This window comes from Platichthys flesus, chromosome 16, assembly GCF_949316205.1.
Source record: "Platichthys flesus chromosome 16, fPlaFle2.1, whole genome shotgun sequence".
Taxonomy (NCBI): domain Eukaryota; kingdom Metazoa; phylum Chordata; class Actinopteri; order Pleuronectiformes; family Pleuronectidae; genus Platichthys; species Platichthys flesus.
Genome location: NC_084960.1, coordinates 2,368,361 through 2,390,062, shown reverse-complemented (window position 1 = coordinate 2,390,062; position 21,702 = coordinate 2,368,361). Strand labels below are relative to the sequence as shown.

Here is a 21,702-nt window from a genome sequence, read left to right as displayed (position 1 = left end):
TTCATTTGTTATCAAATCAATACTTATAAATATTACAGTTAATCGATCACAACCAGGAAACAGGAGTCCATCCAAAGGAGGGAGAGATGTAAGACAATAAAAACTAAAAAAATATACACTGACATACATTAACATGTCAACATTATCTCTACTATGTCAAACGTCCAACTGGAATTTTTAAACCTTAACCTAAAATAGTTAAATGCACATTTTTACCTGGAGCATTGGGGGGGACTGATCATTGAGTTCAGAGGAAACACAGTGAGCCTCGAATCAAACAGTGCCCCCATGTGGCAGAAAGTCAAACAACACAAAGCAAAGAGACGTGGAAAATGTGATCCTGACTCAGTGTGCAGCTCCTGAAATATATCTTTCATCATTTTCATAAAAAGCTTATTTATGATGTATATTTAACTCTTTATTACTATGTTATTTATTTCTCTCAAATCACCTACGTCCGAAGTGATTTCGTTATGGATCAGACACAATTAAGACTCTAAAGTCGTAATAATAACAGATGATACTCTACATTACTGTAAGTATTTATTATTTATTATCTTTTTTTTATTTCTGTGTAGGGTGGACCCTCAAGAGTGTTTGCAGACACGTACTGTGCCGTCAGGGGGCGCTGTTAGCCGGTGCTGACGTGATACTCGCAGGCTTCTGTCCCTTTAACGGTGACGCAGTTCAACCGGTGGCCCACTTCAGTGCGGTGCTCAGCGGCAACAGCAGCAGCATCGGTCCGCAGCAGGGAGCGGGGCTTGTAGTTGGGCTCGGCACGGCACGGCTTGGCCCGGGGACGCAGCTCGGCCCTCGGCGGCCTCACCATGGAGTTCCTGATGGGGAACCCGTTCAGCACCGCGGTGGGACAGCGGATCGGTGAGCTCTTTCATCAGCGACACATTGTATCAGATCCTCGCTTTGATGTTCTCTCTCTATCCTTTGATGTGAGAGGTGTTTTTAAACATCTGTAATCGATCGATCATTAATCGAGCTGCAGATGTGTTTTCATATCGCATCACAGTCCAATGATCAATTCAAGTTCATGAGGAGTGACAGAGGAGCAACGGCTTATTGTTTGACTGACGCGTCCACTGGACAATGATGGGACAGGGGCGGGTCTAAGAGGCCGGGATGAGCGCTCTGATTGGTTATTATCGTGTCAATTTAACCTGCAAATTGGTGGGCGGGGCCACAAGTGGCCCACATCCTCCTGACCCAAATCTCATTTTAACGACTGGACATGTGTCCTCATGACTCGACTGAAAGCTAATTGTTTAAATTGGTTGATAATTATATTAGATTATATTATTTTATTGTATTTATTTGTTATTTTATTGTAACCTCCACAATTTGAAGTGGTAGAAAAAGACCATCTCAATAAATCTGTTGACTTTGACTTTCCCTTGTATTTTATTTATGCCTGTCTCCAGATGATAAACATTTGTTCATTTATAAATCAGACATTTTATGTCTTGTTGCTAAATAGTAAAACGTTTGAGTCATGCTTAGTTAAGTAAAAACTGCAATTATTATCTTTGTACAGTCTCTAAGCAGGTTTAATATTATATTATATTATTTATATCATTAAACCATATATAAAACTTTCTTGCATTTCACATTAAGCAACAGTTTTTTTCTTTGTGTACTTAAATGCTAAATATCATCTTTGATAGAGGATTGAACCGTGTGGAACAGCACAAACTTAAATCTAATTTAATTACTAGTATGCTTCTGTTTTTACTGCTGTTTTCCTCCAGGAAATACACTGAACTTTAATGAGTGTCAAGTATTATGTTTTGCTTTTGTAATAAGAAACTTTTATAATCTTACAGCTCAGTTTCATATCAGACGGTGTTTTATTTGTTTTTGTTTATTTTTCAGAGTATGCGACCAGCTCCAGCCTCCCGTCAGAAGACTGGGCCCTGAACATGGAGATCTGCGACATGATCAACAGCTCAGAGGAAGGGTGTGTGTCTGTGTGTGTCTGTGTGTGTGTGGTGTATCAGTCTTTATCAGGAACAAGGTCATTCTCTGGAGCTTTTCTTGCCTCTGACCATGAGTAATGTTCTGATTACAGCCCCAGAGACGCCGTCAGAGCCATAAAGAAAAGGATCGTGGGGAATAAGAACTTCAAGGAGGTCATGCTGGCGCTGACTGTGAGTGTTGTGTTCGCGGCTCCACTCCTGTTCAGTGCTCGGGTGTCATCAGCCCTGTGATCTGTTGTGTTCTCCTGGCGTTCAGGTCCTGGAGACGTGTGTGAAGAACTGCGCCTACAGGTTCCACATCCTGGTGACAACACGGGACTTTGTGGAGGGGGTCCTGGTGCGGGCCATCATCCCGAGGAACAACCCTCCGCTGATCCTGCACGACCGGGTGCTCAGCATCGTTCAGGTGAGGGAGGCAGGGGTTACTGTTCACCTGTACAAAGAGAAGGTGTTGCTCTGTTTGAGTTCCTGCGGTGGCCTTGCCCCGCTCTCTGTAATTATCTGTGGTTTTCCCTCGTCTAGGCGTGGGCCGATGCATTCCGCAGCTCGCCCGACCTGACGGGCGTGGTGTCGGTGTATGAAGACCTGCGCAGGAAAGGCCTCGAGTTCCCCATGACAGAGCTGGATGGTTACTCCTCGGCTCAACCTCCCAAACAGGTGCAGACTGTGCTCTGTGGTTTGCTGCTGCTGCTCATCTGTCGCCTTTGCTCATTTGGCTTCTGGGTGGTTTCTTTGCCTTTGCTTAGCAGACTGTGCCTGGGAATGGGCCGGCTGTCACTTCTCTGCCTGCTGCGCTGCTCTCTTCCAAACCGCCGCTCCTGCCACCTCAGACCTGTGAGCTCAAAAAGGCTCTGGAGGGGACCAGTGCCTTCACTGCCTGCCAGGTGATGGGCCCTTACTGCTCTATGATATTTCAATTGCTCTGTGTTTCTGATAATCCACTTCAAGCTGAGTATACCCAGTGTGATATGAGCCAGATTGTGATGGTATTTCTGAGTCCCACAACTCATTGTAGAGCAGATCAGATGCTCCCGACCAATCAACAGAGGGTCGGGTGAATTTCTGACGTCAGGTTTCTCGCACATTTGAAGAATAGATACGACTCGATTCCAGAATTAGCACATTCTCCCTCAGTGGCTGGTGATAAAGGGGTTCGGAGGGAAGCTAGTGATCAATATACAATATAATAACCTCAAATTCACTCTCTTTCTGCAAAACAGCCCAATCTAAACGTCCACCTGTGTGTCCATGTCCATATTTGGATGCTTTGGTACCTAATGAATCCAGAGCAGCCCATGCAGCGTATAGAGCAGTCAGGTTGTGCCAGACATCAATCGATGATGTGTGAGCTGGAACTGAACATTACTGAGGTCGCACAGCGGATGCCCAGCTTCAGTGCCTCCACTTAAGAAATCCATGTGTGCTTTTGCGTTTATCATGGCTGTGTTTGTTGAGGAGATGCTGTGAATGTTCCAGGTGAAGAAGCTGAAGACGGAGTTGGGCGTGGTGCGGAGCAACCTGACCATGATGTCAGACATGATGAGCCAGCTGGATCCCGTCACGGTGAAACAAGCCGACATGGAGCTGCTGGAGGTAAAAACGAAGGGAGGATAAAAACCATCCTGCAGTGATCTCAGCATTTCCTCTGTTCTCACGTGTTCCATCCATTCAAGCTGAGGAACAGTGCGTTTCCCTTAACTGATCTAGCACTGTGTACGTGTCTGTACTGCATCGTACCCCCACAACCCCCACCCACACATGCTTTGTCTGATTGTATCATTAGCAGTTGTACACAGTTTGTAAGGACATGCAGGACAGGATAGTAAAGATCGTCCCCCGGCTCAGTGAAGAGAAGCTGATTGAAGAGCTGCTGGCAACAAACGATGACATGAACTCCGCCTTCACTCGCTACCACAGGTTAATGACATTATCATCACTATTATTAATATTATCATCATTTTACTGCCTTATTATGAACATTTCAGTTTCTGTTTGTCAATGATCACTTTGTTCTGCTGCAGGTTTGAAAGACGCATAACAAACGGTCATGATACAACACAGAAGGTAAAAAACTGAATTTGTTACTTCTCATCGTTTTATGAAATAGTTTCATTGTGAATTTTCATTTTTATTACATCATGAATTGAATTCTCTGTTGCTCTTTGTTTTTGCAGAGTCACATGTACGTCAACCTGGAAGAACTGGATGTGACGGCTGAGTCTCAGGAGTCGGGGGTGGCCTCAGCGACCAGCGACAGTCTGTCCAGTCAGTTGACTAAACTCAGTAAGTTCACCCGTCTCATCCTCATTGTTTTTGTGTCGTGATTAACACAAGAAGCTTGTAACTGTAGCCACCCTTTGATTCATGTTGTTGTTCTTCGTGCAGGTATGAGTGAATCAGATGACACATTATCCAAAATCAACGCCTCATCTCAACCAACACCGAGGTACAGAAAGTATATAATTAAATGTTTTTGGTGTAATTTCGTTTTTCCATGTCCGATTACTGTGAAGGAAACGACTTTGGCAACTCCTCAAAACAAAAGCTCTGTAATTCAGCTTGATATAAAGCATGACAGCAAGAGTGCTTTTACTTTGAAGACAGTGAGGATATTCAGCACCTGCGGACTCAAATCAAAAGGATCTGGCTGCATTTTGACCCAGTTAAAAACCATGTTTTCATTCCAATCGTTCATTCCACCTATTGGAATTCCGTCTGAATAGCAGCAGCTTTAGTTGTTCAGTTACGTCACAATGTGAAACAGATGTAATCTCACACAGCCGTCCTGCAGCAGCTCTTTCTGGGTTAAACTCTCAGATCCTGCATTAGCAGACATCCTGATCTTTTGCTTTGGGGTTTAATTCGGACTTATACCGTCTTAAGTCCTTTTCAGTAACGTGTCCAGAGTTTTGCCGCGTGTGAACCTTTTAATTATCGGCTCATGCAGCAACATAAAAATCCTCTGTTTCAGTGAGAGAAGTGAAGTAGCAGTGGACGGCCTGGCTCAAGCTCTGGACAACCGGCTCCTCAACCCTGGAACGGTGAGCACAGATTCACACGCTTCAATGTTCAGTCACAAGATCTTATCAAGTGACATGATAAAAAAAGTTTTGTATCTGTCATGTGAACCAAGAGAAGTAGGGAGTGTTCGTTTGGCTCAAGAGACATTTCAACAATTTCTCACAAACCTCCTGCCAGGTTTGTGCAGAATGTGTGTTGTGTTGTGTAGGAGGAGAGAGTTGAAGAAGAAGTGCGGCCGTCAGTGAGTTTCAGGATCCCCCGAGGAGCAGACGACTCCTTAGTTTTTGTATCATTGTGTAATTTTACTCGGAATGTGTTCTGCTCCCTAAATGAACTTTCTGTGTGTGCACGAAGGACGACAGCCCGGCCTCCACCAGCAGCTCCTCACCAAAGTTAGATTGGATGATAAAAAGGGGAATGGTGGGTCTGTGTCCGTACTGGTTTCACAGTGGTTCACCTCTCCACACTCCTGCTGTGTCTGTGGTTGTCATTTAGTTTTGACGTGATTCTGTTTTTTCTTTGGTTTGGATCATGTTCTGGATTTGTTGGTTTACGTGTTGAGACAAATGACCTTGGTTTGCATGTTTTTGTCGATGTGTTGAAGATAAAGAAGATTTACTGTGAGTTTATTTTGGGGCCGACGCCTCCTCCACAGCATGATCGTGTTTGGTTTGTCCTGATTTGCCACATTCTTGTCACACCTGCAGCTCCACTGACATTCACATGCTCTTTTGTTGTTGTTTGGTTCTTCTTCATTATGTTTCTTTAGCATTTTAACCTTTTTCTACTGGAACTGACCTGGTGCTCTGCCTCCTCTCCTCAGATTCCTCTCAGCCAGGCCAACGTCATGGATGATGTTGAGAAATGGTTGGAGTTGGATGATGAGGTAATGACCTAGTTTCTACTCACCCAGCTCATGAGAACTAGTTATAGGCCGCCCACTCAGACAAGGTTAACTGACCCACATGGTGACATAATATCACTGACATGACAACGAGCAGATGGAAAACCGATCATGAAAGAAACTCAACTGATAAGTTGATCAACAGAGTTATTTCACACTTTGCTTATCTATTAATCATTTAAGACATTTTTAAATAAAGAAATCATGAACACGAGGCAGCCTGTCAGCTCAGTGACTTGTGTTGGAATAACAACAACTACAAAACAGAGAGATTGAGTTAGTTGTAGTGATTTTCTAATGTTATAATTGTTATCATCAAATAACCAGAATTATCCTTAAACTCTACATGTCTTAGCTGCACTTGTTTATATGTTTAGGTAAGTTATATGTCTTTTCTGTTTGTGTTATAGTACGATGACTTTGAGGACTCGGATGGTGTGACCAGTGAAGGTGAGTTTACTATTGAACCACCAGGGGGAACTAGAGGCTTAAATATTGGGCATCTGGTGCCATATAATTTTATTTTTAGACCCAGTAAACACAGAATTCCAAACATGTAACTTTTAAATATCAACTCAGCATGGCTCTTGCAGTAAATCTTCTTAATGTTTAACAGAATCAAATTGGATAAATCTCTTTTTTTATCAGTTCAGCTTGAAAACAACAGTCTAATGGGTTTTTACTTACAATGTTGTTTGCATCTTTTCTCATCTGCTTCTTCGTCCCATAATTCAAATCTGTAATTTCCCTGTATTGATTATTGATCGATGAAGAGTTATCTCACCTGCTCGTCTTCTTCTGCAGAGTTCGACAAGTTTCTGGCAGGCAGAGCTAAAGCAGCAGAGCGCCTGCCGTCAGTGAGGGCGTCCTCACAGGACACCTCCGAGTCCTAAACTGAACTGGAACCAGCCAAACCAACAACACTCAACACTCACCTGCTCCTGCGTCACCGGTGGAGGAACGGAGATCTGTTTCAGACCAATAGTTCAATGGCACACTGGAAACATGGGGAATTACATCCCATAATCAAGGAAGGACTTTGTAACTGTGTACACTGCGAGTCACAGTGGAGAAAATGTGTTTTTCTTAATTGGTGAAGTTAATGAAGAGGAACAGAGGTTTTTACTTTACGTTGCTACGAGTTCGTCCATGTGTGGAATGCAAACATTTGCACATTTTATAAAGTTACATTCCTGCTGTTGGAGGAGAGAGAGGATTGTTGTTACAAAGGGGTTTTTGTAACATAGATTATGTATTATATCGCTGATAAATATATATGTATATTGTTGAATATAACGTGAAGGTTACTGAGAAGTCCCCCGTGTAAACGTGTGTGTAAGAGAAGCTCAGCTGTTGCATTCAGGATCCGTGTGAAGCTTCACATCATCCTTGATGTAGGATGAGAGTAAACTTGTTTTTTTTAACATCCAATTTCCCCTGTTAAGATATTTTATGTGGAAGTTTAACTGGAAGTTGTGACAGACGACTGTCATATATTAAACTAAGTCCGTTAACTGGAAGTTTGTCTTTTTCTTATTCTAACCGTCAAAGTGTCTGTTACCTTCACCAAGGACGTTTTATCATTATTATCTCACTAGTGTCTGTTTCAAAATCAAATAGAATTTTTCAAAACTTGTTGGATGGGATATATCAAGAAAGAATCTATTCAAAGTTGGCACGCATCCGTAGATGTTAGGTTTGATTTGTGGGTTTGGTTTTGAACGTGTCGTACACAGTGACTGAAATCACCTTGGCTCTTATTTATCAGTTACACAAAACACTCACTGCAGTGTTTACTTCATTGAAACCAGCAGAACATACATATTTTAACATTATCCCAGTTCATGGAATAAACAAGGTGAAGTGGTTTTAACCTTTAATGTTTGTAGTTTCCAGGTTTATTTGTCTTGTGTCGTGAACGAGAAACTAAGGTCAGCTCAGTTAAATAACACATAAGCACACAGTAAATTTAAATGAAGTAACTAAGCTCAATATATAAAAATATAATAATATATGCAATATACAATACTTTTTTTATGTATTCATGTATTTATTTAATTATTAAGAAGTAAACAACCACCATCTGAAATCTGATTGGACAAGCGCTGCCCACCTTCCCTTCGCTCTGCCACCTGATTGGCCCGCCACGCATACACCCACTCCTCCTACGTGACGTAAAATTACGGGCTTTAAAACCAACCGAAGGTGGAAGAAGCCCCAACCCTACCCTTCCTCTTATTGGTTTATCTTCAGGCTAGAAAGAGAGATGATTGGTTACAATTGCGGAAGGGTGTGAGAGGGGGCCAATCAGAGGCAGGGTAGGGGCGGGGCTTCTTCCACCTCGGGTAGGATAACAGATTTCTTTCCGCTGCACGTTTCGCTTCATCCACACTTTTCTCTCTCGGGTGGAAGAACCGTCATGTCTCTCGGAAAAGCTGCCCGGGGTTTGGTGCCCTCCGCCCGCGGGCTCCTTCGGGCATCGGCCGGGGCTCCGAGCCGGACCTACGCCGCCGTGGCCGCGGCCCGAGCGGTGCTGGAGGGCGAGCTGGACTCGATCCGAGCCGCCGGGACGTGGAAGGCAGAGCGGGTCATCACGTCCAAACAGGGGGCGCAGATCAACGTGGACGGAAGCCGAGGCAGTGAGTTCGAGTGACAGATGGGAGATTTACGGGGGGGGGGGGGGGAGCGTGCCCCTGAACGCACCATGCACACAGAAACGTGGCTGTTTACTGTTGTTGATCTGACTTCGTGTTTTCTTCTTGTTTAACTTGACTCAACTCAATTTAATTCACCTTTAAACACTGGAGGACACGAGCTTGTTGGTTCAACACCAAGGAAACAACGTTTTAATCTCAATCCAATTGAAAATAACTACCTAAAGTCAATAACTACTAATAAATAGGTTTGTTATAATAGTAATAATTATACATGTTATTTCATGGTGCCTTTCAGGTCACTCAAGGACTACATATATCATGTCCTCTCTACAATACATGAGTTTCTATTAAACATATACCTATTATATTATTCCATATGTATAGCTATTATCGTGAAATCCTCCTATTTTATATTGTTAATACCTTTTACATTCATATCATACTGTATTGTGCATTTATATAATATACTTGTTTACATACATCCTCCACATAGTTTTACTTTAGTATACTGCTATTTAATATCCAATGGGGAATTAATGCAATATTTATACTCATCCATGTTGTTTACCATACCTGCCTATATACTTATACATACATGTGTACGTATATTTCAATATCTCATACATAACACACTCAGAATTTCGCTGCATGGGGACATTATCTCATCCAGCTTCCAGCCAGTGAAGCTGGATGTGTACTGGTCTGATGTGGTCTGGAGATTCGGTGCAGGTGACGAAGGCAGCAGCAGAAAGTCGGATGGTTTGGAGTTGTTATAAAATACCAGTAAGAAGGAGGAGACCGTGTGGGAAGTGACCAGTTCATGAATCAGAAGTATTGTGTTGCGCCAACTGACAGAGAAACTGATTCTGGAGATGTTGCGTAAATAATAAAAAGAGTGAGCAAAATATTAATATGTGCTCAGAGATACTAATATCTAACCTGTTTGCTGCTGTGGGTTCCAGACAGCAGGTCGGTGTTTACACTCCAGGATGAACCTTCAACAGTGTTTGACTCTGCTGATTTATGAATGGCCCTTTGGCTTCTGGGCACGTGTGTTGAATTCCCAGGGATGACTGCGTTGTCACTCTTTGTTCTCATGTGTTGACCTGGTTGTGTTGTTTATGTCTCTACTTCTTTTTTTGAATTTGTTGTCTTGATTTCATGGACAGAACCATCAACCTTCCAATCCTTCATGTTCTCTCTAACTTCCTCTTTCAGACATATTGAATTTCTGTGCCAACAACTACCTCGGCCTGTCCAGTCATCCAGAAGTGGTGCAGGCCGGGATCGATGCCCTGAAATCGCACGGCGCTGGACTGAGCTCCGTCAGATTCATCTGTGGGACACAGGTACGATAACTCCAACACTCAAACTCCACCTAAATCGTATAAGACGACGATTAGAAGCTGATGATCTGTGATCTACAGGATCTGCACAAAGATCTGGAGCAGAAGCTGGCACTGTTCCACGAGAGGGAGGACTGCATCCTCTACGCCAGCTGCTTCGATGCCAACGCCGGGCTGTTTGAGGTACGACACGCTTTACCCTCTACACCGAGACGAGGAAGATCTCTCCTGTGGTGCTCAACCAGGCCTCATATCCCTGTTACTCCAGGTTCTGTTGGGCCCGGACGACGCTGTGCTGTCTGACGAGCTGAACCACGCCTCCATCATCGACGGGATCCGTCTGTGTCGAGCAAAGAGGTTTCGCTACAAACACATGGACCTGAACGATCTGGAGGTCCAGCTCAAGGAGTCGCAGGTGAGTGGATCTCCTCCTGAGCTGCAGGAAACCACGTGATTCAGAATCTGACACAAGCCGTCACCACTATGAGCCGTGCAGGGATGAAGATGTCCACCAATGAGTGTTGAGGACAAATGACTGTTTGCTTCACTGACTCTTCATCGTGTCTCGTCCTCCTCAGTCGTCTCGGATGCGCCTGGTCGTCACAGACGGCGTCTTCTCCATGGACGGAGACGTGGCTCCCTTACAGGGAATCTGTGACCTGGCTGAACAGTACGGAGCCATGGTGTTTATAGACGAATGCCACGCCACCGGCTTCCTGGGGCCCCGGGGCCGGTGAGTCAGATGCTGAGTCATCTAAAATGCAAAGAATATACATTTATATTAGAGTTTATTGAAATGATGGAGTAGCTCAGTTTATTCGTTAATGAGTACTGTGACTTGCAGAGGGACGGACGAGCTGCTGGGAGTGATGGACCGAGTTCACATTGTGAACTCCACCCTGGGGAAAGCACTGGGAGGAGCAGCAGGTGGGTCTTCAACAGCTTCTGGTATATCAACTGGTCTGAAAGCAGCTTATTGAGATAAGATGTGACCTTCTCTCATTCTCTGCCCTGTTTCTTTTCAGGTGGCTACACAGTCGGCCCGAAGCCCCTCATAGACCTGCTGAGGCAGCGTTCACGGCCGTATCTGTTCTCCAACTCCCTCCCCCCCCCTGTGGTGGGCTGTGCCACCCGGGCTGTGGAGCTGCTGCTCGCCTCCAATGAGATCGCACAGAGCATGACGGCCAAAACCATGAGGTGCGTTTGTTCTGGGAGGGGGGGTTGGGAGGGTGGAGCTGTGTGCTATTGTTGGTTTTGCTGTTAGCCCGGTGGCAGCTGGTGTCAGCGGTAACGGGTCAAGGTCTTTTTCAAAGTCTTTGGAACATTTTCCAAAATTCAGGAGCAACTTATTATTCAGCTGGTCATGTCGGCCTTTTGTCAGAAAGTACATTTTTTAAAAGGTCCATATAAACGCACAGTTTGTTGAAGGAGGAAATGGAAACTGTAAACATCTAAGTGACGAAACCGGAGAAACATCTGATCTTGATCCTGATCTTAGTCACCAATAAGCTTTTATTAGTGTCGGCAGCTCAGTGGTTCTTAATGAAAAAAGGGAACAAATCGACATTTCCCATCATCTAGTTACAAAACCTTCCTCAGAAACTCCCACACAACCTTCAGGCCACATTATGCAACAGTGAACAACTCGCTGAACAAAGCATTATTCAGAATAAATTCAATTAATGAAAGATCTTTATTGTTATTATGCTCAGGTACAATTCCATTTGAAAAGTCCTCTCTCTCCGGTTAAGGATTGTTCTCAAAAATATAAACATGTAAATAAAAACAGTAACAGCAAGAAATGTTGACATCATCGAAATCAGAATTCACAGATACTTCATCTGGAAGGATTTTGTTTATGTGGATGCATGAAGCCTCCGTCCAAAACAAACAAGAAAGACAAACTTTAACTCAATGTATTCTCTTTTATTGACTCATCCTCTCGTTGCCTCAGGAAATGTTCAGGATTAATAAGAGTAATTTTACCTTCTGACGGCTAAATGAAGTCCAGCTTGTGAATGTGACTATAACATGTGTCTCTCTGCTGTGTGTTCAGGTTCAGGGACAACATGACCGAGGCTGGTTTCACCATCTCGGGCTCGGCCCACCCGATCAGTCCGGTGATGCTCGGGGACGCGCGGCTGGCGTCTCTGATGGCCGACGACATGCTGAAGCTGGGTGAGTCCGCGGTGAAAACCTGAAACCACAGCTGAACATTAAATAAACCCTGTGAGAAGGTTGTCCACTCACCAACCAGAAGGTCGGGGGTTCGATCCCTGTCTTCTCAAGTCTGCGTTCAGAACTAGGGCCCAGTTTTAGGGGCAACCCCTCTATGTGTGTGTGAATGTGAATCATACACACTGTACAGGACCATATATAAACTGTATAACATTTGAAGAGCTCTGTATAAAATGCTCTCCGGCTCTGTTAACTCCCCTCTTCCCTCCACAGGAGTGTACGTGGTTGGATTCTCTTTCCCGGTCGTACCAAAGGGCAAAGCCAGAATCCGTGTTCAGATTTCTGCGGCTCACTCGGACGAGGACATCGACCGCTGCGTGGACGCCTTCATCCAGACGGGCAGGAAGCACGGCGTGGTGTCCTGAGGGCGCCCGGCCAGGGAGAATCAGCCGCTGCTAAAGAAACCGTGAAGCCTGCTGCCTGTTACTCGAGACCTGTGAATGATTGTGATGGATATATTGGTTACAGATGTTTATGTTGTGTATGTGTGTGTGCTTGGCTTGATAAAGACCGTGTGGTTACGTGTGTATTTAAAACAAAAGGGCTGTTTATTCCTTATTCCCCATTAATTTAATGAGCAACAACATTTCTCTCAGATTATTTTACCTGTCGACGATAGACAAGTTTATTTAGATGAGTCAGTCAAGCCTAATGCAGGTTGTTCTTTTAATAATTAAGAACATAAATGTAATGGAAATAAACTTAGATTGTCAGCACCTATCATAGTTAACATTGAACTTATGCCTTAAAACTAGTGAAAGAACCAAATATTAGTTTTTAAGTGACTGAAAATAAAATTCATATTTTTTTTCCGCCATTGCCAACATTTATGAATGAGTTATGTTGTGTCTCATATCATCTCAGTGGAGCTGCTTTGTCCAGATGCAACAGCAGATCTGCAACGTTCTGGTCGTGGAGATAATGAAAAAACATTAAAGATTCTCTCAAATCAAATGTGCATCTTGCTTATTGTTTCTTTATTTGGATGTTTGATCATTAATGTGCAAAAATGATGCAGATTTGGTGACTTGCAAAAGTGTGATAAAGAAACCTTTGGTGCACACACACTCATGATATGATCAGTAGAGGACATGCTATGATTGTTCTTGAACGGGATGGAAAGAGCAGATGTCATTTTGAAAACACGGTAGTAAAATGAGAATCACATCAGACATAAATTATTATTCTCATTTTGTCCTTGAACATTGTCTCAGTCTTAAATATCAGTTTTATTTATTACATTTTAACAAAGGGAATTTCTACACCTGGACTCACCTTGGATTATTCTTTTTATGTCAGTCTTAATTTGTCTTTTGTCGATCTAATCAGTGATGGAAAGTAACTAAGAACATTTACTCAAGTACTGTACTTAAGTATACAATTGAGATACTAGTGTTAATGCTCAGATAAACTGAAAGAAATTGTTCAATAGTTAACAACAGTATAATTAATAAAGTGATTAAGTTGCAGGGCTTGTTTGTCTTTTCGTTTCGGATCAAATCATCTTTATCTTTTCAGTTCACTTATTGTTTAAAAACTTCCTCCATGTTTCCTCCTCGTGCTTTTCTTGTCCTTTTCGCGCCATCACCACTCACCAACCCCTCCTCGAACCACTAACCACGCCCACTTTGTGTCGCTTGAGCCAATAGGAGTCGGCTCTGTTGTCTCTTTCGCGCCACCACTGCTCCCCAGTTCCGCCTTCTTATCGAAGCCGCGCCTCCTCTGAGTCTGTTCGGCCAATGGCAGGGGGGCTTCTTTGCCCTGAGCCAATCAGAGGTCAGAATAGGGGGCGGCGCGAGAATCGGCTCGCGGGAAACAGACAGGAAGGAGTTGAGATTTTGCCGCGGAACAGAGCAGCTCGTGCTCCGCCACTTTCCGTCCATCGCAGTTTATTTTTACTGAATCAAAGATTCCCAGCTCGCTCGGACCGACCCGCTGCAGAATGTCTGGCTTCGACGACCCGGGAGTTTACTACAGCGACAGCTTCGGAGGCGGAGAGGGAACCGGTCCCGATGAGGGGGGACTGAAGCGGACCCAGATCAAGAAGCGGTTCCGCGAGTTCCTCCGGCAGTTCCGAGTGGGAACGGACCGAACCGGGTTCACATACAAATACAGGTGAGGCTCCAGATGTGGATGAGCAGCGATGGTGTCATGTGGGACTGTGAGGAGGAAGAGGCGGCGTGGTCTGGAAACATCTGGATCCACCGTGTGGCAAGGGCCGAGTAAATACATGTATAATAATTCATAATAGATAAATGATGTGGATTCTCTAAAGTCTCTAAAGTAAAAACCCTGATGTCATTAAGCCAAAGTGAGGGAGGAAAGTCTGCACACAGCGTTGCATTGTGGGAAGTGTAGGGTCCATAATAACTGGGGTTGGATCCACATCAGTGATTCTTCTCTCTTCTCCATTTTCATTCACTCTGAAACAATAACATCTGGACCGATGCTGTCACATCTGCAGAACTCACATCTTCAAACTCGTTATATTTCTGTGAGAACACTCTCCAGTGGTGTGGCAGCCATTAACAGTGTACTACACTGGTGTTGTTCACGTCTCAGACACTGTGCACTGATCTCTAACTTCTGTTCAACAAGTTATTTATGTGATATATCTTCAGCAATGACTCAAACTTTAGACCAAACTCTTGTGAGGTAATTATGACATTAATCAACAACTCTGAACTTTAGTTGTTTTCCAACTCAGCTTTAACTTTTACTCTGACTCATAATCTTTTATTTTTTAAATTGAGGATGACCAAGGCAGCGTGAGCTCTGTCCTCCAGTAACATTCCTGATATGGTTCTACTTTGTTTTGTTCAGAGATGAGCTGAAGAGACACTACACCCTGGGGGAGTACTGGGTGGAGGTGGAGATGGAGGACCTCGCCAGCTTTGAGGAGGATCTGGCCGACTGTCTCTACAAGCTGCCCACGGAGAACCTCCCACTGGTGCGTCTGCGGCTGACATCCACACCGCCCCACTTTTCAAGCTCTCTAAGTAAAATGACATGAAATATTCTCCTCGATTGTTCTCCTCTGACAACTTGTTGTGATTGACAGCTGGAGGAAGCTGCAAAGGAGGTGGCTGATGAGGTGACCCGCCCCCGGCCTGTGGGGGAGGAGACCGTGCAGGACATCCAGGTCATGGTGAAGAGCGACGCCCATCACGCGTCTATCCGCTGCCTCAAGGTAACGACTTACTTCACCTCCTTTGTTTCATCCTTTCTTCCATTCCTCGTCAACAGTTTGGTCACATTGTGTTTCTGTCGTTGCTCAGTCGGAGCAGGTGTCTCGCCTGGTGAAGGTGCACGGCATCATCATATCGGCCACACCCGTGAGGGCCAAGGCCACCAAGGTGTGTCTGCAGTGTCGCGGCTGCCGCAACCTCATCAGCAACATCCCCCTGCCCCCCGGCCTGCAGGGCTACGCTCTGCCCCGCAAGTGCAACAGGTGAGTTCCACCAGCTCCCTGAGACAGACAGGATTTCACTCTCCAACACGATGTCCTGGTGTTAAACTCTCTGGATTCTCTCTCCTCTCAGTGAGGGCGCCGGCAGCGTGAAGTGTCCCATCGACCCGTACTTCATCCTGCCCGACCGCTGCGTGTGCGTGGACTTCCAGACGCTGCGGCTGCAGGAGTCTCCGGACGCCGTGCCTCACGGGGAGATGCCGCGTCACATGCAGCTCTACTGCGACCGGTGAGGAGCACGTTCCCCTTCCATCCATGAGCCAGAGCTCCCTGCTGCTGAGACACTAACATGTGTGCCTCTCCTCTGTCCCCCCCCTCTCAGGTACCTGTGTGACCGTGTGGTCCCGGGCAACAGGGTGACCATCATGGGCATCTTCTCCATCAAAAAAATGGCTGCTGCCAAGACGTACGGCAGAGAGAAGAGCTCCGGTGTGGGCATCCGTGCATCCTACCTGCGAGTGATCGGCATCCAGGTGGACACGGAAGGAACAGGTGAACATGCATATCTGCTTTCAAACTCTGCCTGTGTATCTGCCCGATGCATTCTGGGAGGAATTCAGATGTTAATGGGATGTTGGTCTCGTGCAGGACGTGCTGCCGCTGGATCAGTTACTCCACAGGAAGAGGAGGAGCTGAGAGGACTGGCGGCGTCTCCTAACATCTACGAATCTCTGGCGCGTTCCATCGCTCCCTCAATCTACGGCAGCGACGATCTGAAAAGAGCCATCACCTGCCTGTTGTTCGGAGGCTCGAGGAAAAGGTACAAACACTCTCAATCTCTGCAGTGGCTGTAAATCCACCTCCTCCCTCAGGTGCATTAACGTGTTGGTTCCCCGTCCCTCAGGCTGCCTGATGGTCTCAACCGCAGGGGCGACATCAACCTGCTGATGCTGGGAGATCCGGGTACGGCCAAGTCACAGCTGCTGAAGTTCGTGGAGAGATGTTCACCTATCGGGGTATTTATCTTCTCTGGAGTCTGTCCTCATTAGAAACTGCTAGATCTTTAAATCCACCCCCTGATACTGAGTCTGGATCCTCTGCCTTCAGGTGTACACCTCAGGTAAAGGCAGCAGTGCAGCTGGTCTGACTGCCTCCGTGCTCAGGGACCCCAACACCCGAGGGTTCATCATGGAGGGCGGAGCCATGGTGCTGGCCGATGGCGGAGTCGTGTGCATCGACGAGTTTGACAAGGTAGGAAGAGTTTGAGTCGCAGGAGCTGTTTATTAACTTTTCATTTGTTGAGCAGGATTTAAAACAAACCTCTGATTGTGTTCTTCAGATGAGGGAAGACGACAGAGTGGCCATCCATGAAGCCATGGAGCAGCAGACCATCTCCATCGCTAAGGTATCACCCACATGTTTATTAATGGAAATGTAGTTTGTTTGTTAGCGCTCCTAGACTGCGAAGGGGGTTAGGGTTAGAGTTTCATTGATGAATACATTCTAGAAAGAAAAACCAAATTTTTAAGGCATCAAATCTTATTTCTTTCATGTCTCTATTTTCAGAGGCTGAGAAATTAAAGTTTTTGTAAATGCTTGTAGTTCGGTCAGCTCATCAGAAATGTCTAACGTGCTGACTCCTCCCAGGCCGGCATCACCACCACCCTGAACTCCCGCTGCTCGGTCCTGGCTGCGGCCAACTCGGTGTTCGGCCGCTGGGACGACTCGAAGGGCGAGGACAACATCGACTTCATGCCCACCATCTTGTCCCGTTTCGACATGATCTTCATCATCAAGGATCACCACGACACGGAGAGAGACATGGTGAGGAGGCCGGAGGGTTTCCTGCTTTTTTTAAATCCTCAGATCAACAGATTATTCCCTGAGAGTAACGTTTGGTGTTTGACTCTTCGTAGACTCTGGCCCGTCACGTGATGAACGTTCACCTCAGTGCTCACACGCAGACGGAGGGTGTTGAGGGAGAGATCCCACTGGCCACCTACAAGAAATACATCGCCTATGCCCGAGTGTGAGTACATCTGCCTTTACACACACAAAGCATTTCATTCCTGAAAGCCTCTAACTGAATTAGATGTAATTTGCCCTGGGTGTTTGCTCACAGTAAATGTGGCCCCCGACTCTCTGCGGCCGCTGCTGAGAAGCTGAAGAACAGATACGTGGTGATGAGGAGCGGAGCGAGGGAGCACGAGAGAGAGAGCGACAAAAGACCCTCCATCCCCATCACTGTCAGGTACTTTCAACCACCCCCACACGTCTGTGATGGACGTGCTCTCACACCTCTGCCTCTCTCAGGCTCTTATAAACCTTGTGTATGTGGTTTTGCAGGCAGCTGGAGGCGGTCGTGCGAATCGCAGAGTCTCTGGCTAAGATGAAGCTGCAGGCGGTGGCTGGAGAGGCGGAGGTGGACGAGGCCCTCAGACTCTTCCAGGTCTCCACACTGGACGCTGCCATGTCCGGCAGCCTGTCAGGTGCGTGGCTTTGGTTTTGATTTGTTAGATGTATATATATCAGCTGTCACACTGGAACCAAATGCACCACAGTGTGATTAATCTAGAACAAGCTGCTTCCATCCAGTCCACCAGGGGGAGGCAAACCACTAAACAGTAGTTTCCTGCTCTGACGTGTCTCCACATGTTGTGTTCAGGTGCTGAGGGCTTCACGTCTATGGAGGACCAGGAAATGATCTCCCGCATCGAGAAGCAGATGAAGAGACGCTTCGCCATCGGCTCACAGGTGTCGGAGCACAGCATCGTCCAGGACTTCACCAAACAGGTCGGTCACAGCGAATCGTAAACGGGTGAAAGCACAGACGGGGGGGGGGTCAATTAAGAATAGAGATACCATTTTGGAGCAGAGAAGAAGTGGTTTCCAAGTCTTAAATTCTTCTCCTCCTCCCGTCTACAGAAATATCCGGAGCATGCCGTCTACAAGGTCCTGCACCTGATGCTGAGGAGGGGGGAGATGCAGCACCGCATGCAGAGGAAAGTGCTCTACAGAGTCAAGTAGAGCGACCTGCCGCTCCAGTGGCTCTACTATACTGATGCTGATGTAAATAGTTCTTATCTCCATGTTTGTGCTTCTCTGTATTTACCAGTAATCTCTGATCTCAGTCGGGGTGAAAGCTCTTCCTTTGTTTGTTTCCTGACTGATTCAGTAAAATCTTGATTCCTGTTAACAACAGTCTCATCAGATGTTATAAAGAAAGTTGTTGGATAAAACTGTTCAGCTGTTGATGCTGTTTTTTTGTCAATATAAAGATTAAGTGACTTCATTCTCTGTAAAAAAAATAATAAAGTATTGAAATGTTAAGTTTAATTTGGTATTTTTCGTAATTTCAATGATAAAAAGGCAACTCAGACAGTTTTCACTTAGTAAACGTTTAATAAAAAATACATATAAAAAGACGACAAGTTGATAAGTTCCCAGTTTCAGTTGTGATTTGATCATAAAGAGCTTGGACACAACTCTCAGTTTTACTTGTTGTACTGGATCATGAGCAAAGTGCTGGTGGCGGTGACCACAGTGGCCAGAGCGGCACACAGTCTCATGGTGAACTGGCTGATCTGTGGCGCCGCCGGGAAGCCGCTCTGCGATTGGTCCGCTGTCGCCATCGTGACACTCAGCATTTTCTGCAAGTCGTCAAAAACCTGCAGGAGAACGAGATCCAGAAACTGTTATTGAGGCGGAGCTGTGCTTGCTCTGCATTTATTCCACAGATTCACTTCCTCTTAAGAGTTGATGTGAGTTCAGTACTGGTTTGACTGGTTTAGTATCACTGTCACATAAAGTGTGAGAATGCTCCACATGTACTAGTTATTTCCTATTTTAATTATGATCCTATTCAGGTTCATGTAAAGAGAAAATGCTGTTTACGTGGCAGCTTCTCCTGTGACCCTTCTCTTAGGGAGCCAGTCCTGGTTTCCCACAATCCTCCACTGCCTCAGTGTGCGTCTCCTCACCTGGATGTTTAACTCGAAGGCGGACACGGCCTCCTCCAGCACCTCCCTCCGCTCCTCCTCCTTCAGCTCAATGCTGTTCATGCGGCTCCTGTACAGCTGCTTGAAGCGGTTTGGGCTGCTCACGCCAGGGAAGGAGAAAAACGACAGCCCCTCTTTGCCGCTCAGCCCCAGGGACTTCTGGGTAATCTTCCCCAGCACCTGACCTCCTGAGAGGTCACCGAGGTAGCGGGTGTAGGCGTGGGCCACCAGCAGCGCCGGGTTCTCCTCCCCTATCTGTAGAGTTAAAGCCTGTAATCAGATTGTGTGTTTGTTTGGATCGATGGATCATCTCACAGCAGCTCCCTTCACCTGTCGCAGCCTCTGTTGGTATCTGTGTGTGGCTGCGGGAACTATCACCCGCTTCCTCCAGTCCGAGCCCAGGAACACCTCCAGGTCGCTTTCCAGAGCCTCCAGACGGGCCAGCTCCTGAGGGAAGTAGATGGGTGCCACAGCTGGATGGGTGGAGTTCCTGTCCAGCTCCTCCTCGAGGGCCTTGTAGATCTCGTAGAGGGAACACAGCAGCACCTGAGGGACGTGATTAAAAACCCACTTTACAGGACGTTGACTGACTTTCCAGAGTTCACTGACCGGGCTGGAGAGCAGAACCGACCTTGTACTGTGGCAGTGTGATCTGACCCTTCTGGTAGCTCAGCATCAGCTGTGTGTTCTCGGCCCTGACGTGGTTTTCTTTAGTTGCTGCTTTAATCTGCTCTGATAAATCACTGAAGACAAGACAGGACGCAGGAGGAACTTTTATCACATCTTGAAAAACTCTTATAATTGGCTGCTTTTAATAAAAAACATGAGTTTAAAAGTTATTTTCAAGACACATGACCCAGCTCTCTTACCTCCCAACGACCCCTGTGTCTTGTTTCCTCGCACTCTTCATGTTCTCCATCTTTACAGACTGTAACAAACACTTGGTTTTAGATCCGATCTGAATGAAAAGCTACAGAACAGTGTAATGTGATTTATTTACCTGTGATCCAGGTGGGGGGGGTCTCGTCTCTGTCGTGCTGGTGGAGGCTCAGCTTTCTCCTTCTCTGAGTGAGTGGCCCTCTCTGGCCTCTTTTATACACACTGATGCTGAGTCAGAGGGGAAGTGTGAGTGCTGACTCACTTTGCTGCTGCTGCTGCTTAACATGACAAAGCAATGTGTGGATAAAACAACAGAAACCATGATGGGGCAGAAATCGTCAGTCAGGGCTGGAAACTGAGGGTGAATCAGAAATCACTTACCTGAGGAGATTAGACTTGTCAGCACTTAAAGATTTAATTTAAGAATTACAGGAAATCTAATTATCTAGTTTGAACAGTATAGTTTGTTTTTTAATGTTTTTATTTGTATTATTGATTCGTCTTCTTTTTTTATCCCATATATTTTACCAAACACTGTAACCTCTAGATATAAATGTATTATTATTATTATTTATGGTCTTTGCTCTGGTAGCACATTACCTGGGCTTGATTTTAATTTGAAAGGACCTTACACTTCCAATCCAATTACAGTTTTTATTGACTCCACCACATTTGTCTGACACTTGCAGATTAAAGATTTTCTCGTTCAATAAAGACAAACTTAATGAAACCTGATCCGCCGTTGGAACCGGACTCCTGTGACCCTGACATTTGATAAAGAGTCATAGAGCAAATACATTTATACGTAAGATCTCTCAGGACAGATTGTAAAGTGTTGACTCCTGCAGCCACAATCATTTCACACTGATCCCTGAATCAAGTTTAAACATGTCACACATCTGTCCTCTCTGGTTCTGCAGATCTACTGTTTGAACACATTCTGTAGATTATTATTTTAAATCTGTGAAGAGCACTTCTTGGGGAATGTGGGGTCTCATCATTCCTCTCAAGAGGCCTGCTCCTCTATGTGCTTTGGTATTTTCTAATCACGCCCCCTGGTGACAGCAACCCTCCATTGGTTTTCCTCCTCCCAAGGGGGAAGTGGGCTGAGCTTGTGGATTTTTCATGGGGGCTGATAATCTCACACTGACCCGGGTTAAGAATGCGGGATAGTAAACATGTAGCAGTGCTGCTGCTGCTTAACATGACAAAGCAATGTGTGGATAAAACAACAGAAACCATGATGGGGCAGAAATCGTCAG

The 21,702-nt window shown here is 45.6% G+C and overlaps 4 protein-coding genes across 10 annotated transcripts; 3 read left to right on the top strand and 1 right to left on the bottom strand.

Annotated features, from left to right (window-relative positions):
- Window positions 1-680: 680 nt before the first annotated feature.
- On the top strand, window positions 681-7,433 carry tom1 (target of myb1 membrane trafficking protein). Of its 6 annotated transcripts, none has more exons than XM_062408707.1 (16): window positions 681-879; window positions 1,885-1,969; window positions 2,081-2,159; window positions 2,245-2,394; window positions 2,511-2,645; window positions 2,735-2,872; window positions 3,465-3,581; window positions 3,775-3,905; window positions 4,010-4,052; window positions 4,163-4,271; window positions 4,374-4,434; window positions 4,960-5,029; window positions 5,364-5,429; window positions 5,833-5,895; window positions 6,324-6,363; window positions 6,718-7,433. In XM_062408707.1, exons 1-16 carry the CDS (start codon window positions 828-830, stop codon window positions 6,804-6,806), a joined length of 1,428 nt encoding a protein of 475 aa, XP_062264691.1. In that variant the 5' UTR covers window positions 681-827; the 3' UTR covers window positions 6,807-7,433. The 6 variants fall into 6 exon arrangements, with proteins under 6 accessions (XP_062264691.1, XP_062264689.1, XP_062264688.1 ...); XM_062408705.1 differs by having other exon boundaries at window positions 683-879; window positions 2,738-2,872; window positions 3,772-3,905; XM_062408704.1 differs by having other exon boundaries at window positions 683-879; window positions 3,772-3,905.
- An 834-nt stretch (window positions 7,434-8,267) lies between these two features.
- Window positions 8,268-13,108, top strand: gcat (glycine C-acetyltransferase). The gene is made up of 9 exons (XM_062408404.1): window positions 8,268-8,552; window positions 9,789-9,919; window positions 9,998-10,099; window positions 10,185-10,331; window positions 10,495-10,649; window positions 10,761-10,843; window positions 10,942-11,113; window positions 11,973-12,094; window positions 12,368-13,108. Exons 1-9 carry the CDS (start codon window positions 8,333-8,335, stop codon window positions 12,517-12,519), a joined length of 1,284 nt encoding a protein of 427 aa, XP_062264388.1. The 5' UTR covers window positions 8,268-8,332; the 3' UTR covers window positions 12,520-13,108.
- An 846-nt stretch (window positions 13,109-13,954) lies between these two features.
- On the top strand, window positions 13,955-18,899 carry mcm5 (minichromosome maintenance complex component 5). Its single transcript, XM_062408403.1, has 16 exons — window positions 13,955-14,269; window positions 14,978-15,104; window positions 15,216-15,344; window positions 15,433-15,605; window positions 15,697-15,852; window positions 15,946-16,115; window positions 16,212-16,383; window positions 16,468-16,579; window positions 16,671-16,814; window positions 16,903-16,968; window positions 17,211-17,387; window positions 17,480-17,592; window positions 17,686-17,814; window positions 17,910-18,052; window positions 18,229-18,356; window positions 18,489-18,899. The coding sequence occupies exons 1-16, from the start codon at window positions 14,097-14,099 to the stop codon at window positions 18,588-18,590; spliced, it is 2,214 nt and encodes a 737-aa protein (XP_062264387.1). The 5' UTR covers window positions 13,955-14,096; the 3' UTR covers window positions 18,591-18,899.
- Window positions 18,900-18,945: 46 nt separating this feature from the next.
- Window positions 18,946-20,634, bottom strand: hmox1a (heme oxygenase 1a). Of its 2 annotated transcripts, none has more exons than XM_062408406.1 (6): window positions 20,595-20,634; window positions 20,431-20,493; window positions 20,193-20,304; window positions 19,892-20,107; window positions 19,544-19,816; window positions 18,946-19,231 (listed from the first exon to the last, which is right to left on the bottom strand). In XM_062408406.1, the coding sequence occupies exons 2-6, from the start codon at window positions 20,478-20,480 to the stop codon at window positions 19,058-19,060; spliced, it is 825 nt and encodes a 274-aa protein (XP_062264390.1). In that variant the 5' UTR covers window positions 20,481-20,493; window positions 20,595-20,634; the 3' UTR covers window positions 18,946-19,057. The 2 variants fall into 2 exon arrangements, with proteins under 2 accessions (XP_062264390.1, XP_062264389.1); XM_062408405.1 differs by having other exon boundaries at window positions 20,431-20,489; window positions 20,562-20,627.
- Between the last annotated feature and the right edge of the window lie 1,068 nt (window positions 20,635-21,702).

Coding starts and splice junctions, on each gene's coding strand:
- tom1 (XM_062408704.1), top strand. CDS start 828: ATGGAGTTCCTGATGGGGAACCCGTTCAGCACCGCGGTGGGACAGCGG. Junction 2,395..2,510: donor GGGTGCTCAGCATCGTTCAG/GTGAGGGAGGCA, acceptor TCCCTCGTCTAG/GCGTGGGCCGATGCATTCCG. Junction 6,364..6,717: donor GGATGGTGTGACCAGTGAAG/GTGAGTTTACTA, acceptor CTTCTTCTGCAG/AGTTCGACAAGTTTCTGGCA.
- gcat (XM_062408404.1), top strand. CDS start 8,333: ATGTCTCTCGGAAAAGCTGCCCGGGGTTTGGTGCCCTCCGCCCGCGGG. Junction 10,100..10,184: donor CCAACGCCGGGCTGTTTGAG/GTACGACACGCT, acceptor CTGTTACTCCAG/GTTCTGTTGGGCCCGGACGA. Junction 10,844..10,941: donor AGCACTGGGAGGAGCAGCAG/GTGGGTCTTCAA, acceptor GTTTCTTTTCAG/GTGGCTACACAGTCGGCCCG.
- mcm5 (XM_062408403.1), top strand. CDS start 14,097: ATGTCTGGCTTCGACGACCCGGGAGTTTACTACAGCGACAGCTTCGGA. Junction 15,345..15,432: donor CGTCTATCCGCTGCCTCAAG/GTAACGACTTAC, acceptor GTCGTTGCTCAG/TCGGAGCAGGTGTCTCGCCT. Junction 16,384..16,467: donor TTCGGAGGCTCGAGGAAAAG/GTACAAACACTC, acceptor CCCGTCCCTCAG/GCTGCCTGATGGTCTCAACC.
- hmox1a (XM_062408406.1), bottom strand. CDS start 20,480: ATGGAGAACATGAAGAGTGCGAGGAAACAAGACACAGGGGTCGTTGGG. Junction 20,305..20,430: donor GACACAGGGGTCGTTGGGAG/GTAAGAGAGCTG, acceptor TCTTGTCTTCAG/TGATTTATCAGAGCAGATTA. Junction 19,232..19,543: donor CCTTCGAGTTAAACATCCAG/GTGAGGAGACGC, acceptor GTTCTCCTGCAG/GTTTTTGACGACTTGCAGAA.